At 39.5% G+C, this 14,449-nt stretch overlaps 1 protein-coding gene across 8 annotated transcripts in view; it reads left to right on the top strand.

Annotated features, from left to right (window-relative positions):
* The window catches only part of RPS6KA3 (ribosomal protein S6 kinase A3), a 112,274-nt gene extending 106,894 nt beyond the window's left edge, over window positions 1-5,380 (top strand). For all 8 annotated transcript variants that reach the window (XM_032329465.1, XM_032329460.1, XM_032329459.1 and 5 more), the window contains 2 exons: window positions 2,421-2,561; window positions 3,207-5,380. In XM_032329465.1, the coding sequence (XP_032185356.1) occupies window positions 2,421-2,561; window positions 3,207-3,329 (264 nt within the window). In that variant the 3' untranslated portion in view covers window positions 3,330-5,380. The remainder of the gene's footprint in view (window positions 1-2,420; window positions 2,562-3,206) is intronic.
* The last annotated feature ends 9,069 nt before the right edge of the window (window positions 5,381-14,449 follow it).

The raw sequence follows: 14,449 nt of genomic DNA, 5'->3' as shown, positions 1-14,449 counted from the left end.
AGGCTCTCTGCTCAGCGGGGGCCTGCTCCTCTCTCTCTCTGCCTGCCTTTCCGTCTACTTGTGGTTTCTCTCTGTCAAATAAATAAATAAAATCTTTAAAAAAAAAAAAGAAATTAAATAATAGCAAAGGAGTACTTGGAATAACATCTCTTCAGTTCCCAGTACCAGTCAGCCACCAGGTTCTGTTGTTTCTTTCTCTTAAGTAGCTCAGACCATCCATATTTCTCCGTCTCTTATACTAGCCTGAAGCCATCATCTCCTGCCAGTCTCAAATTGGAGTCTTCAGGTTTGCACCCTCCAATCCATTTTCCTCCACACTTAGTGAGGGTAAGCTCTCTAAAGTACAAACCTGACTGTGTCATTCCCTTGCTTTAAATAATTTCTTACCTCCATACAAAGACCAGATTTGCTAATGTAGTTTACAGGGGCCTTCATAGTCTAGTCCCTTCTCACCTTCCCATTTATCTGCTGCCATGTTCTACTTGTTTTTATTACAGCCTCACTGCACTCCTTTCCGTTCCTTAATTGTGACACGTTCTCATCCCTGACGGATTTCCTCTAATCACACTCCTCTCTAGCTCCCTGAATTGCTCTGTTTCCTTCCCCCTTCTCTATAATCTATCTACAATTCATCCTTCAGGTCTCACATTCCTCTAAAGAAGTCACTTCTAAGCCACCCCATCCTGTTCAGGTCAGGTGTCTCTTTGTGCTCCTCTAGCTATATGTCTTTATTCATCCCATCAAAGACTTTTAACTGTTTGCTTTGTAATTGATTCTTTGTTTCTCCCTCACTGGGCTGAAAGCTTCATGAGGTCAGAGTTCATTTCTATCTTGTTCACTGCTGAATACCCAATGTCTAGCAGAATACTTGGCCTTTAATAGATACTCAAATAGATATATTTTTAATGAAAAATTAAACACGTGGTAGATGGCTCTTTTAAGTCACAACTGTTCTTATTCTGGAGAGTATAAAACTATCTAGCAGTTATATGGATCTGTATTCCATGCATAGGAAAGCATTTGGATAGATAGAAGGCATTTTCTCTGGAAGAATGGTATTTTGGGAGTTCTTCTTGTTCTTTTGCTTCTCTGTATTTCTTTATTTTTTTAAGTAATGCCTGTGCAATGCCCATGAAGTGGGGAAAATAAAAATAACTCTAATCTGGGGCACCTGGCTGGCTCAGTTGGTGGAGCATGTGACTCTTGATCTTGGGGTTGTGAGTTCAAACCCCACGTTGGGTGTGGAGCCTACTTAAAAAAAAATAACTCTAATCTTTTGGAGGGGGCATTTGGAGCTCTCTAATTAAATTCCTGTTATTGGACAGTTATGTTCTGCTTTTCATTATTACCAGCAGCACAAAAAAGTCTTAAGCTGAAAATTATTTAGAAATAAAACTACAGGGGCACCTGGGGTAGCTCAGTGGTTAAGCCTCTGCCTTCAGTTCAGGTCATGATCTCAGGGTCCTGGGATCGAGCCCCGCATTGAGCTCTCTGCTCAGCGGGGAGCCTGCTTCCCCCTGCCCCCCACCTGCCTCTCTGACTACTTGTGATCTCTGTAAAATAAATAAATAAAATCTTTTAAAAAAAAAAGAAATAAAACTACAAAAGTATAGAAAAGTCAGAATATCTCAGTAAATAAAAGAGCCAAAGTACTTAAAGATACATAAATGTGGTAAATTTACTCTTTGGTAGTGTACCAAAGTTACTGTTACTCAGGGAAGAGAAAACAGAGACTTGGGTTTTTTGCCTTTTTTTTTTTTTTTAAGAAATTGCCATGTTGGGGGCACTGAGGTGGCTCAGGCAGTTAAGCATCCAATTCTTGATTTTGCCTCAGGTCATGATCTCAGAGTCATGGGATTGAGCCCCATGTTGGGGAGTCTGCTTCAGATTCTCTCCCTCTCCCACTGTCCCTTGCCCTGCTCATGCTCACTTCTGTTCTCTCTCTGTTGCTTTCTTTTTTTATAAAGATAGAGTTATTTATTTGTTTGTTTGTTTATTTATTCATCTGACAGAGAGAGAGATCACAAGTAGGCAGAGAGGCAGGCGCAGAGAGAGAGAGAGAGAGAGAGAGAGATGAAAGCAGGCCCCCTGCTGAGCAAAGAGCCTGATGTGGGACTCAATCCCAGGACCCCGAGCTGACTCTGACTCATGAGCTGAGTCGAAGGCAGAGGCTTAACCCACTGAGCCACCCAGGCACCCTCTCTATCACTTTCTTTAAAGTAAATCTTAAAAAAAAAAAAAGAAAAAGAAAAGAAAAAAGAAATGTTATATTGACCAAATTGCTTTGAACCCCAAGGTTTGATGCCAGGAAAAAAATAGTGTCATAGAAGCTAAAGAAGAATGCTGACCAGTATCAAGTGCTATAGAAAAACAAACAAAAGTTTAAATTTGTTGTATTACTCCTCTTCTTCCCATTACAGGACCTGGTGTCAAAGATGCTTCATGTGGATCCTCATCAGAGACTGACTGCTGCCCTTGTGCTCAGACATCCTTGGATTGTCCACTGGGACCAACTGCCACAGTACCAACTGAACAGACAGGATGCACCCCATCTAGTCAAGGTGAGCTGCCCCATTCAGGCACTGCTTTCTGCATGACTTCCAGGAAACTGTGAGCCCCCCTGTCCATGCCCACAGCACCTTTCCCTTTCGCTCAGCCTGCATCCATTTCTAAAGTGAGATTCTCTTAAAATGAGCGGTTTGGAAAAGAGAAAGTCAAAGCATGCCAAAATATAATAAAACCAGTTTAAGAATGACTTCTGAGTTTATCGGTCACATAGGCTTATCGATTTCCTAACTTTTGTTTATACATTTCTTTCTTAATGCAAAACCCAGAGCAAATTCTTTGAGGTTGTCAGCAGTGGCAAAACAAGTTCCAGAAGAGCATGTTTTGCTGCCCCTGGTATTAAAGAATTGCAAAGAAACAAGAAGTTGAATAGTCCTGAGTAAAGTGAGGGCTGCTTATTATAAGCCCATCCCTGTCCTTTCTCATCCATAAGTTCAGGCTCCCGTATTTGCCTCTTTTAGTTAAATCAGAGGGTTTGACCAGTATGATTATTTTCATTATAAGCCCAATTAAATCTATCTAAATTTTCATATGAAGAAATTATATAGGGGGGAATATCTGTATTTCGTATTCTATGTACTCGTATTCTACGTACTCTACCCATTGTCATTTGTGTTGTGACCTCTCTTTCCTATTTTCAGGGTGCTATGGCAGCTACATATTCTGCTTTAAACCGTAATCAGTCGCCAGTTTTGGAACCAGTAGGCCGCTCTACTCTTGCTCAGCGGAGAGGTATTAAAAAAATCACCTCCACAGCTCTGTGAAGTGACCTCAGTGAGATATTTGGTACCATGGTGTAAGCTGATAGCACAAGTTCTGGCGACAGGTAGCACATATCTGAGAGACACCTGCAAGCACACACTGTCCCAGCTGGTACCCATAATGCTGCTGCTCCTCCTGCTGCTCCTGCTTCCGTCTCTTCTCGCTTTAAATGATTGTTAGCAAGTTAGATTTTCCTGGAGCTTCGGATGAAATGAAAATGGAAACATGATGAAGACATATTCACTGAATCAACAAGAATAATGAACATACGAATACCACCTAAAAATACACTGAATAAAGTACTCTACACCATATAGCATTATTTTTATAGGAAATATTTCATGTCCCTGAAATATTCTTTGTTAGTTATAGGGATGGACAGTTTATGTTAAGCACTTAGCTTAAACAATCCGTTTCTATTAGCACTGTATCCCTTGTGCCATCCAACATTTTGTATGTTTTTGTAAACAGTTCATATACAGTACATTTCTGTACTGCTTTCTTTAATGTATACATGCTTTGTTTAACTTGGAATCTATTATTATTAATCAATTGACTATTAAATCTGGTTAAATAGTTCACCTGGATTAACAGTATTGTTGGACAGCCCTAAAAATGGCCAGATTGTGGAACAGCTGTTGAATGTAACACTTCCAAAATGTACATATATTTCCCCATGTCTGTTTCACTGGTTCGTTCATTTGTTTGTTTCTTAAAGTCAGGTGCTTTGTCAGACTAACCTAGAGAGCTGTTATGGTAGAGAAAGTTATCACGTGTGTGTGGCATGACATCAAGAGTACACCTATGAAGTTAGTCCATATACGTTGCAACTCCTTAGGGTCCTTTTTTCCTTAATCAAGGAGGTAGTTCTTGCACTTTTGATCTTGAATAGTATCCATATTTAGTATTTGGCATATAATTTGGGATTTTGCCAATATACATCAAAGGCCTTTAAGAGTTCTGATGAAGAGATTGGCGAAGGAAAATTTAACAACAGGTCATTCAAGTCCCATTAGATCTTTCACGTTTAAATAGATCAAATTGCAGAATTTAGCATATGAATAACAGGATACCTGTTCTTGTATACCTGCAAGAAAAGTATGCTTTTTGGGAAAAAGGTAAATCATAATGAGTTCTATCCCATTACGATGCTCTATATTAAACACTAATTTGAATGTAATAAAGGCCGCCAGCCTCTCTATGAAATTGGATTTAAACTTTCTTATTTGAGGGAATAAAACATTCTTGATCAAACAGTATTTGTTCTCACCTGAAATTATAGCTCTAGTAGGCTAAGTGAATGTTCATCATTGAGTGTTTTCTGAATTCCTTCTGATGACTTACAGCCATATAATGCTTCCTTTAATTTCAGAAATGATCAGCTTTCATAGTGGTTACTGAGTCTGCTTAGATTACAGTATTCGTTATCTACATCTAATTTGGGTAGTTTCCACAATTCTGTTTGATTAAAGAAACTTTTGTATCCATTATTTCCTGTATTTTGGTTAAGCTACCTAGCGTACATCAATATGTAATGTGAAAAACAAAAACTAGGAAAAGTGATTTAGCTTAACCTCATCAAGAATGTGCCCAGCCATGTACCGAGCCATTTACATCAGAAGTCTTTTTACCTGCTCAAAGCTTTAAATCTTTCTTTGAGAGTACAAAGCCAAGAAAGTGTAGTTTAGTTAAATGTCTTGGAAGCCACTTACTATTACTTTAAGTTCTCCTCTACACAGCTAAAGAGAAAGGGAAAATCTGTAACATTCATTTTGCTTAAGTGACACAAAATGATTATTGCATAGAAATCAAATGTAAGTTTATCTTCTAAATTTAAAAAATGTACAGTAAGAGGGATTCAGAAGATCTAGATGGAGAAAGTTTTTTAAAATTCCTGAGTATATAAATGCTATCAAAAACTGCTTCCCATTGCCCAGAAAGAAATTTTTTTTCTTTCTTTCTCTCTCTCTATTCAGTGTTTCAAACCAAACCCATCCCAAATTCTTGTCGCTTTTAAAATGTTAGTGTAACTCTAGGCAAAAAAAAAAAAAAAGACATTTTCAAATTTTGGACACCAATGCTATTCCATAAGTGCTTAGGTGTGTTGTCCATCGTAGTCTTAGAACCAGAAGTAAATGTGTAAGTCCTTATAAATTATCTAGTTTGACATTCTCATATTGCATGTAAAGTAACTAAGAACCAAAACAAAGACTAGAATCCTTAACTTCTTACTCAGTTTTTTTTCCCCTCATAACACCATGCTACCTTTCCTTCATATTATCACCCAACCAGGAGCAGAGTTGTTAAAAAAAAAAAAAAAAAAAAAGCATTTCTTGGAACATTACTCCACTGGTAGATGAATGGCAAGTTTATTGCTTTCAAAGATAATGCCTTTGCCTACTTCAACTGCCAGTTTTATTGGAGAAAAGCAAGTCATGTGTTCACAAAACTGAAGACTTTCGCCTAAAATGCAGTTCATGAGCTTGATTTATTTCATCTGTGATCCTGGTGTTCCTATTGCCTTTGATTTACAGCAGACAGCTCTAAATGTAATGCTTGCCCTGGGTTTACTTTTCCATTAATTACTGAGTCCAGTTCCTCTGGGCCCTTAACCAATTAGTTCTCCTAGTTACCAGGGCTTCTCCCAGAAGGTTTTGGTTTAGTCTTAAAGATTATTTCAGTGTGAAAGAAGGAACTAAACCATCAGGCCACTTTTACAAACTTCCTCTTAGCCTATAATCCAAAATAATATCTAGAATGGTAGAGTGCATTTAACTTTTCCAAGCATATGCTGAAAAATATGGATTACGCTACCACGTGTTTTGTATCTTCCCTTTCAAGTGATGATGTTAAGGTAAGTTTTTGTCCTTTTAATTTTTTATGTAAGTCATTTCAACTCCTTCTAATTTATAGAGATGTCTTTTTTCCTAAGTACAGTAGACCTTTAACTTCCATTTATTCACAAGCAACCCTAAAAATCCAAAAATGTAATATTTTGACAAGGCACAGAATCAAGATGCTGCAAGGCTGATGTGTGGGGAAAAGTCACTTAGGGTCTGGAGGGGGTGTGGTGTGTACACAGTAGAGATTCACATTTCACATGTGGTAGGCTGCAAAGTATGGGTTTGGATCAACCATTTCCCACCTAATTTTAAGAAGTGGGGACATTATGAGAGGTTAGGCTGGCCTGTTTGCTGTGCCCTGCACCCTCAGCCCAGGAAAGATTTGAAGAGGGAGAAGGGTGCAAAGGCTTCATGAGTAAGAGAATGGATTGGGTTGGAAAGGGACTGGGGTGGGTCCAGCCTGGGATGAGAGCAGAAAAACATCCAAGATTTGGGAGCCTTTGTACAGATGTACTTAATCACCATGGAAGTCAGCAATACATATCTCAACATGGCTTTGATAGTCTCTACTTCCTGGCCTTTATAAATGACTGAAAAATACTCAGCTTGCTTTACCATATTTTATAGATAAAATTCTCATGGTGGTATCGAGGATTTATGAGATTTGTGAAGGCATTAGGACAGGTATCTCAGGAATGTAAAGAGTTAGAAAAGGTCTGTTTTCTGTGCTTAAGAAATATATTGGGGTCCATGGTTGAACCTTGGTACTTAAACCAAGAGGTTCCAATCTAGTCAGAGTTCTGTCTCTCTGAAAGGTCCAGCTCCATGTGACTCACACTAGATGTATACACTGAGTTTTATTTAATTCACAGATAAGTTGACCTAACTCATTATTTATATTTCAATTAGTGAAAATAGTCCTCTTTTCGCCTCCAGATTGCTTACATTTTGCTGGTTTCCCCAAGTGACCATTGGTGGAGACCAATTAAAGAAGGAATGAAATTTGCTTTCTTGGGACTGTGGTATTCTACAGAGCCACGCTTAACCACTTTTTCTAGTGAAGAATCTACAGAAAGATAATACCTAAATATGGATGGCCAAGAAGAATTTGTATCTACAGTGTGCTTTATGTACTTCTGACACTGCTGTATTTTGTGTGGTCAAGTGACTTGTAACTGGTTCCAGTGTGACTGAGTGTTCTCAATTCTAGTAATGAAGTCAAGTTAATTTTCTTAAGCATTGTATTACTATCAGTCTCACATTTACCACTTTGATTCTAGTCTTTTAACTGTTCATACAGGGCATAGCAAGGGTTGGGATGAGAGTCTACTTCCTACCTCTTAAGGCACTTTCCTCATTATTTTGCCATATAACCTTGAAGTGCATGATAAGCTGTTTAAATGTCCATGACTTCTCCCAGATCAACTAGCAAAGTATATGACATTGAATAGAGATTAGTGAAAAGGAAAATTTAGAGACTTAAGTTCAGAGATGCAGACCTCAAGAAAACCTCTTCTAGAGCACATACCATTTGAGTACAATGTGTGTAAACACATGTGAGAGGAGAGTCTCCGTAATAGTCTAAGTAGATTAGTTCAATATCTAATGGAAGTGAAAATCTTTACTCCTAGTATCACTATAGTACTGAATGAGCTGTATACTGAGTTTTTCAAACAAGTATGTAAAGTAGAACTTTTAAATACAAAGCAAGGGCATAAGGATAAAGGTTTTGGTTTATGTATCTCTAGTTTATCATCTAAAGCTTTTTTTTTTAATTGCCATTCCTTAGCATCCTTAATAATTATGGGTGATGAGTTTTTAATTCTTAAAATTATGTACATGTATTAGGTTTATCTTAACTCTTACCCAAGCAAAAGGGAAGATATACACCTAAGGGATGTAATTATTTTGCATTTTTGGCCTTGGGTGGGAATGGGGTGGGCAACTACTTAAAACAGTTTTTAAAAAAGAAAAAAAATCACAAATATTTTTCTACTATTATACCTGATCTTACTTTATACTAGTTTCTCTCTAGTAAGGCATGCTGGAAGCCCAAGTTACCGTATCATGAGTTCCTATGTATTGTACCTTTTATTGGTGGTTAAATCACATCAGATACTTGGCACTGCTGCCATAATTATGAAATGCTTGTAAAGGATTAATTATCACTGAATACTTTAAATTGTTTTACTTAAGAGTTTAATCTGGGAAGTTTTCAAATCATACTGTTAATGCGTAATCTAAGCTCTTTCAGATGTATCCATGAATAATCCTGGAACAATATTGCTTGTATTCCTGTCACAGAACAGGTTTTGTAATCTTTAAAAGAAATGAAAATTTATATAATAAAGTTTCAAATAAATGCATGTATGTTATTTATCAGGTTATTTCAGTTATATGATAATCCTTCATAATGTCAAATTCTATCCAAAGTATAAATTTTTTTCCAAAGTATAAATTTATCAAACTGGATTGATAGAACTTAAAACAAGAACATTTCTGAGTTAATAAGAAGTGCAAGATAATTTTTGTATGCAAAGTCTTGGTTAACCCAAAGAGTCACATCAGGCACATGAATCATAGATCTTAACCCAATACCAAATGTGATTAATGATTCAAAGGATACAGAGCGATCACCAGGCACGGGTGAAATAATCTGTTCTTCAAGAAGTCCGAAATCATCAGACTTAGCTCCAAAATACCCTTTCTCTTCCTCATTACTGTACACTTTGGACTCAGAATTAAAGGACAATTTTCTTCTGAGCAATCTGGAAACATTGCTCAAACAAGGGGAGTTATTTGGTTTTGCAACCTCCCCTTTTTATACCTCATTGATTACACAAATGATGAACCCCCATTCTCCAGCCAACCATGCTTCATCAGTCCATAAATTCCATGTTTTACAATAAGCCATCTCTAGAGACAAAATGTATCTTGCTAAAAGCATTTTATTTTATTTTTTTTAAAGATGTTATTTATTTATTTGACAGACAGAGATCACAAGCAGGCAGAGAGGCAGGCAGAGAGAGAGGCAGGGAAGCAGGCTCCCCGCTGAGCAGAGAGCCTGGATTCCAGGACCCTGGGATCATGACCTGAGCTGAAGCAGAAGTTTCAACCCACTGAGCCACCCAGGTGCCCCTAAAAGCATTTTATTTTTTTTATTTTTTTTTAAGATTTTATGTATTTGACAGAGAGAAATCACAAGTAGATGGAGAGGCAGGCAGAGAGAGAGAGGGAAGCAGGCTCCCTGCTGAGCAGAGAGACTGATGCGGGACTCGATCCCAGGACCCTGAGATCATGACCTGAGCCGAAGGCAGCGGCTTAACCCACTGAGCCACCCAGGCGCCCCTAAAAGCATTTTAGACATAAGAACTTTTCGTTTTCTTTCTGCTAATATCATTGGCATATTTAAGGAAATTTGATTGAGGTCATTGATTTCTGGTAGGGAGGGAATGGGTTATAGTCCTACAGTTAGCCCTTACCTTCCCCATTGACATTCTTAATAATTTTATATTATGATGGTGTATTTATTCATCATTTCAGGCTGCCATAACAAAATACCACAGACTGGGTGGCTTCTGTTGAAGCCAACAGAAACTTATTTTCTCATACTTCTGGAGTCTGGAAGTCAATTAGGGTTGGGTTCTTCTGAGGCCTCTTCCCTTGACTTGCAGATGGCCACCCTCTTGCTGCCTCTTCAAGTAGTCACTCTGCCCCTTCTGTCTCTTCCTCTTACAGGGATACAAGTCATATTGCATTAGGGCCTCACCCTTAACAGCTTTGTCTTAACTACAATTCAGGCCAAAACAGTTTGGGGACTATCCACATGGATTAATTTGGCTGTTCAGGTTAAGATGGAGAGCTTCAAGGTCTACTTGGTATTATACAGAGGCAACGTAGGACTGTTACTGTGCTTGTTTTCTGCTGCTGTAACAAGTCACCACAAACTTGGCAATTCAGAACAACACATTTATTCTCACAGTTCTGTAGGTGAGAAGAAGAAGACCCAATATGGGTCTCACTGGACTAAGACCAAGGTGTTGGACAGGCTGAATTCCTTTCTGAAAGTTCTAGGAGAGAATTGTTTCCTTGCCTTTTCCAGTTTCTGAAGGCTAGCTGCATTCCTTGGGTCATGGCCACCCTGTTCCATCTTCAAAACTAGCAACGGTGGGTAGAGTCCTTGTCACACGAATCTGACTCCTCTCTTCGACCTTTTCTTCCACTCTTAAAGACTCTTGTGATCGGCCCACTCAGGTAATCCAGGAAACTCTCCACATCTCTAGGCTAACTAACTAGCAACATTAATTGCATCTGCAATCTTAATTCTTTCTGCCACATAGGATAATATATTCACAGGGTCCAGGGATTAGGACATGAACATTCTTGGGGTCCATTAGCCAGCCTACCATGGTTATCTAAAAAAACATCTGACTCCTCAGACAAGCCAACATGAAGGAGCAATTTTTGCCATGATCACTCTTCTGCAGCTTTGAAGATCCAGATACTGAATTTTGTTAATCCACCCTAAACTGATAGAATTGATTGACTTTAGAAAAATTAGGTAAAGGAAGTGCAGGATGCTATAGAAATATATAGCAGAGTTGCCTAAGGGTCCGGGCAGGGTAGGACTTCTAAGAAAACAATGATTATGCTGCAACCTAAAAGGGGAAGGAAGGGTAGAGAACAGAATGTACAGAGTTAGAGGCACTCAGGAAAATAAATCATGAAACTGTGGAAAGAGCCAAGATGCCCTTCAACAGATGAATGGGTAAAGAAGATGTGGTCCATATATACAATGGAATATTACTCAGCTGTCAGAAAGGAGGAATACCCAGCTTTTTTATCAACATGGACGAGACTGGAGGAGATTATGCTGAGTGAAATAAGTCAAGCAGAGAAAGTCAACTATCATGTGGTTTCACTTACTTGTGGTGTATAAGGAATAGCATGGAGGACATCAGGAGAAGGAAAGGAAAAGTGAATTGGGGGAAATTGGAGGGGGGGGGGACAAAGCATGAGAGACTGTGGACTCTGAGAAACAAACTGAAGGTTTTGGAAGGGAGGGGGTGGGGGGATGAGTGAGCCTGGTGGTGGGCATTAAGGAGGACACGGATTGCATGGAGCACTGGTGCATAAACAATGAATCTTGGAACTCTGAAAAAAGTAAAATTAAGATGTTAAAAAAAAGAGTAAATCCAATACTGCATAAGAAACTTGAGCACATGTTTAAAACCAGTAGAACCAAATATAAAATTGAAATATTAAAAAAATAATAAAAAAAATAACTTAACAGCCACCTGACACATACTTGAGACAGGTAGAGTCATCGTCCCTCGGGAACTTAACTGCCTCAATGTGAATGCTTTGCTAAAGGCAAAAGACAACCTTAGCTTGACATTAACCAGACCTCCAAGATCCTTCCAAAAATCCCTTTGGAAACTTCCTTTTCTCTACCCATCCCCATCAAGATATATGTTAGCAATCATCCTCCCAACATACGGCCCACTGATACACTTTTAAAGGGTCTCGTGACTAAGGTTTTACTAGATAGTGGTAAATGACCTTTTCCTAACAACAGCTACCCCATCAAGGTCCTGGAAACCTTGTTGACTTAACGCTATCTTTAACCCCCTCCCAACTTGAAATTATATATATAATTAGCCATTCCTCACAACCCCAGTGCAGCTCTTTCTGCCCACAGGTCCTGTTCCCATGCTTTAATAAAATCGCCCTTTTTGTCCTGAAGACATCTCAAGAATTTTTCCTTGACCACTCATTCCTGAACCCCAACATTTCACATCATGCTAAGCATGCTCCTGTTCCAGGCCTTTGTGCTCTGCCCGGTAGTCATTTCCCTCAGATGTCCCCATGACTCACCTCTTTCCAAATGATTCTGATGGTCAGTCAAATGTGAGAACCATCCTATGATAGACAAATGAAGCCTGATTTTTTTTTTCCTTTGGGGTTTTATACTGAGTAATTGGCAGAGACTTTTGGTTGTTGTTTTTTTTTTTAAAGATTTTATTTATTTATTTGACAGAGAACACAAGTAGGCAGAGAGAGAGAGAGAGAGAAGCAGGCTCTGCACTGAGCAGAGAGCCCGATGCAGGTCTCGATCCCAGGACCCTGGGATCATGACCTGGGCTGAAGGCAGAGGCTTTAACCCGCTGAGCCACCCAGGTGCCCTGAGACTTTTGGTTTTTAAATATTTGAACTTCAGACACTTGGAGTCTGACTTGCCAGGTGCTAGGCAAAACTGCTAAACAATGAATGTATTATATCGATTTAATTCCCACAATAACCCAATATGATATGTAATATTCCTATACCCAATTTATAGCTGAGGTAACTGAGACTTATAAATAGATTAAGTAACTTGTCCATAGTTATAGAGTAATAAGTTGCTGCAGAGCTGAATTTGAGCCCAGCTCTCTCTAACTTCAAAGTCCAAGGTCATAATCATTTGGCGTCAAAGCAAAATTCAAATAAATTTCATAGATGTCCTTCATCCTCAATTGTGAATATTACAAGTTACTGCAAATGGAAAAAGAAACCCAGAACTTTAAGTCCCCATCATCTTTCAGTCTCTAAGAAATGCCTGTCATTGGTTTCTCATCCTCAGCTATTTTAGTGTTTTGGTCTGGATGATGCTTTGTTTGCAGGTGGGTGGGTTTGTACTGTGCACTGTATAATGTTTACCAGCATCCCTGGCCTCTGTCCACTAGGTGCCAGCAGCAGCATCCTTCTTTCCCAGATGTGACAACTAGAAATATCTCCAGAGACTGTCAGATATCTCTGGTATAAAACCACTATTTTCAACAATAGTACTTTATTTCTCTGCCACTTAGGTATGTCCATTTCCTTGGAAAGATAATGCTGACACCCTAATATTTTCAGAAAAGTGATTTATTTAAAATAAGTTTACTGGGGCACATGGGTAGCTCAGTGGGTTAAGCGTCTGTCTTCGCTCAGGTCATGATCTTGGGATCCTGGGATGGGCAATGGGCTCCCTGCTCAGTGGGAAGCCTGCTTGCTCTTCCTTTCCCTCTGCTTGCTGCTCCTCCTGTTTATGCTCTCTCTCAAATAAATAAATAAAATCTAAAAAAAAGACAAACCAAAAAATAAAGTTTACTTAAAAGTGAAGCTGTATGTCCTGTATAGTCAGCTGTATAAGTTGACTGGGATTGCTATAACAAAATACCAGAAACTGAGTGGCTTAAACAGTAAAAATTTATTTTCTCACAGTGTCAGAGGCCGTAAGTCTGAGATCAAGAGGTCTGCAGTGTTGGGTTCTTGTAAGGATTCTCTCTTTGGCTTGTAAACACGGTGTTCCCCTCTGTGCCTGCGTCTTCTCATAAAGACACCAGTCAATATTGCATTCCGGCCCACCGTAATGAACTCTTTTCGACTTAATTACTTCTAAAGGCCTTACTTTTTTTTTTTTTCATTCTTAAAGGACTTTTTTTATTTATTTGAGAGAGAGAGAGAATGAGCACATGAGAGGGGTCGGGGAGAGAGAGAAGCAGACTCCCAGCTGAGCAGGGAGCCCTAAGCAGGGCTCCATCCCAGACCGTGGGGTCAAGACCTGCGCCAAAGGTGCCCCTAAAGACTCTATTTCTAAATACAGTCACATTCTTAGATGTTAGGGGTCAAGAATTCAATGTATGAATTTTGGGAGGGCACAGTTCAGCCCATAACACCGAGTTTATGTCTTTTCCCCTCCTTCCCTCCTGGTGTATATACTGAGCATCTTCTATTTGTGAGACATTCTGCTAACTGATGGTAATAGCAAGCAGCAGACGTAGCCTTTATTATAAAGTAATAACAAATGTCATGCAAATATCATGCCTTGGTAATGGAGATCACCGGAGAGGCTTGTCCTTCTGCTCAGTCTCCCGACCACGTCTGGCGGGTGAAAGGGACTAGTTAAAACGAGCTGTGAGGGGCGCCTGGGTGGCTCAGTGGGTTAAAGCCTCTGCCTTCGGCTCAGGGCATGATCCCAGGGTCCTGGGATCAAGCCCCACGTTGGGCTCTCTGCTCCGCGGGGAACCTGCTTCCTCCTTTCTCTGCCTGCCTCTCTGCCTACTTGTGATTTCTCTGTCAAATAAATAAAATCTTAAAAAAAAAAAAAATGAGCTGTGAGATTAATGAGTCAGCAGCAGCGCTGTCAAAAAGCAGCAGAGAGGTCTGATGTCAGCCAGCAGCGGGCGCCACCTGAATCCGTCCCTTATTGTGACGCCTAGGCCCCGCCCACTCCCCTGACTCCTGCTCCTCCTAGC

The sequence above is a fragment of the Mustela erminea genome, chromosome X (genome assembly GCF_009829155.1).
Source record: "Mustela erminea isolate mMusErm1 chromosome X, mMusErm1.Pri, whole genome shotgun sequence".
Classification (NCBI taxonomy): Eukaryota; Metazoa; Chordata; class Mammalia; order Carnivora; family Mustelidae; genus Mustela; species Mustela erminea.
The sequence above is the reverse complement of the archived record's forward strand: the minus strand, read 5'-3'. Positions and strand labels throughout refer to the sequence as shown.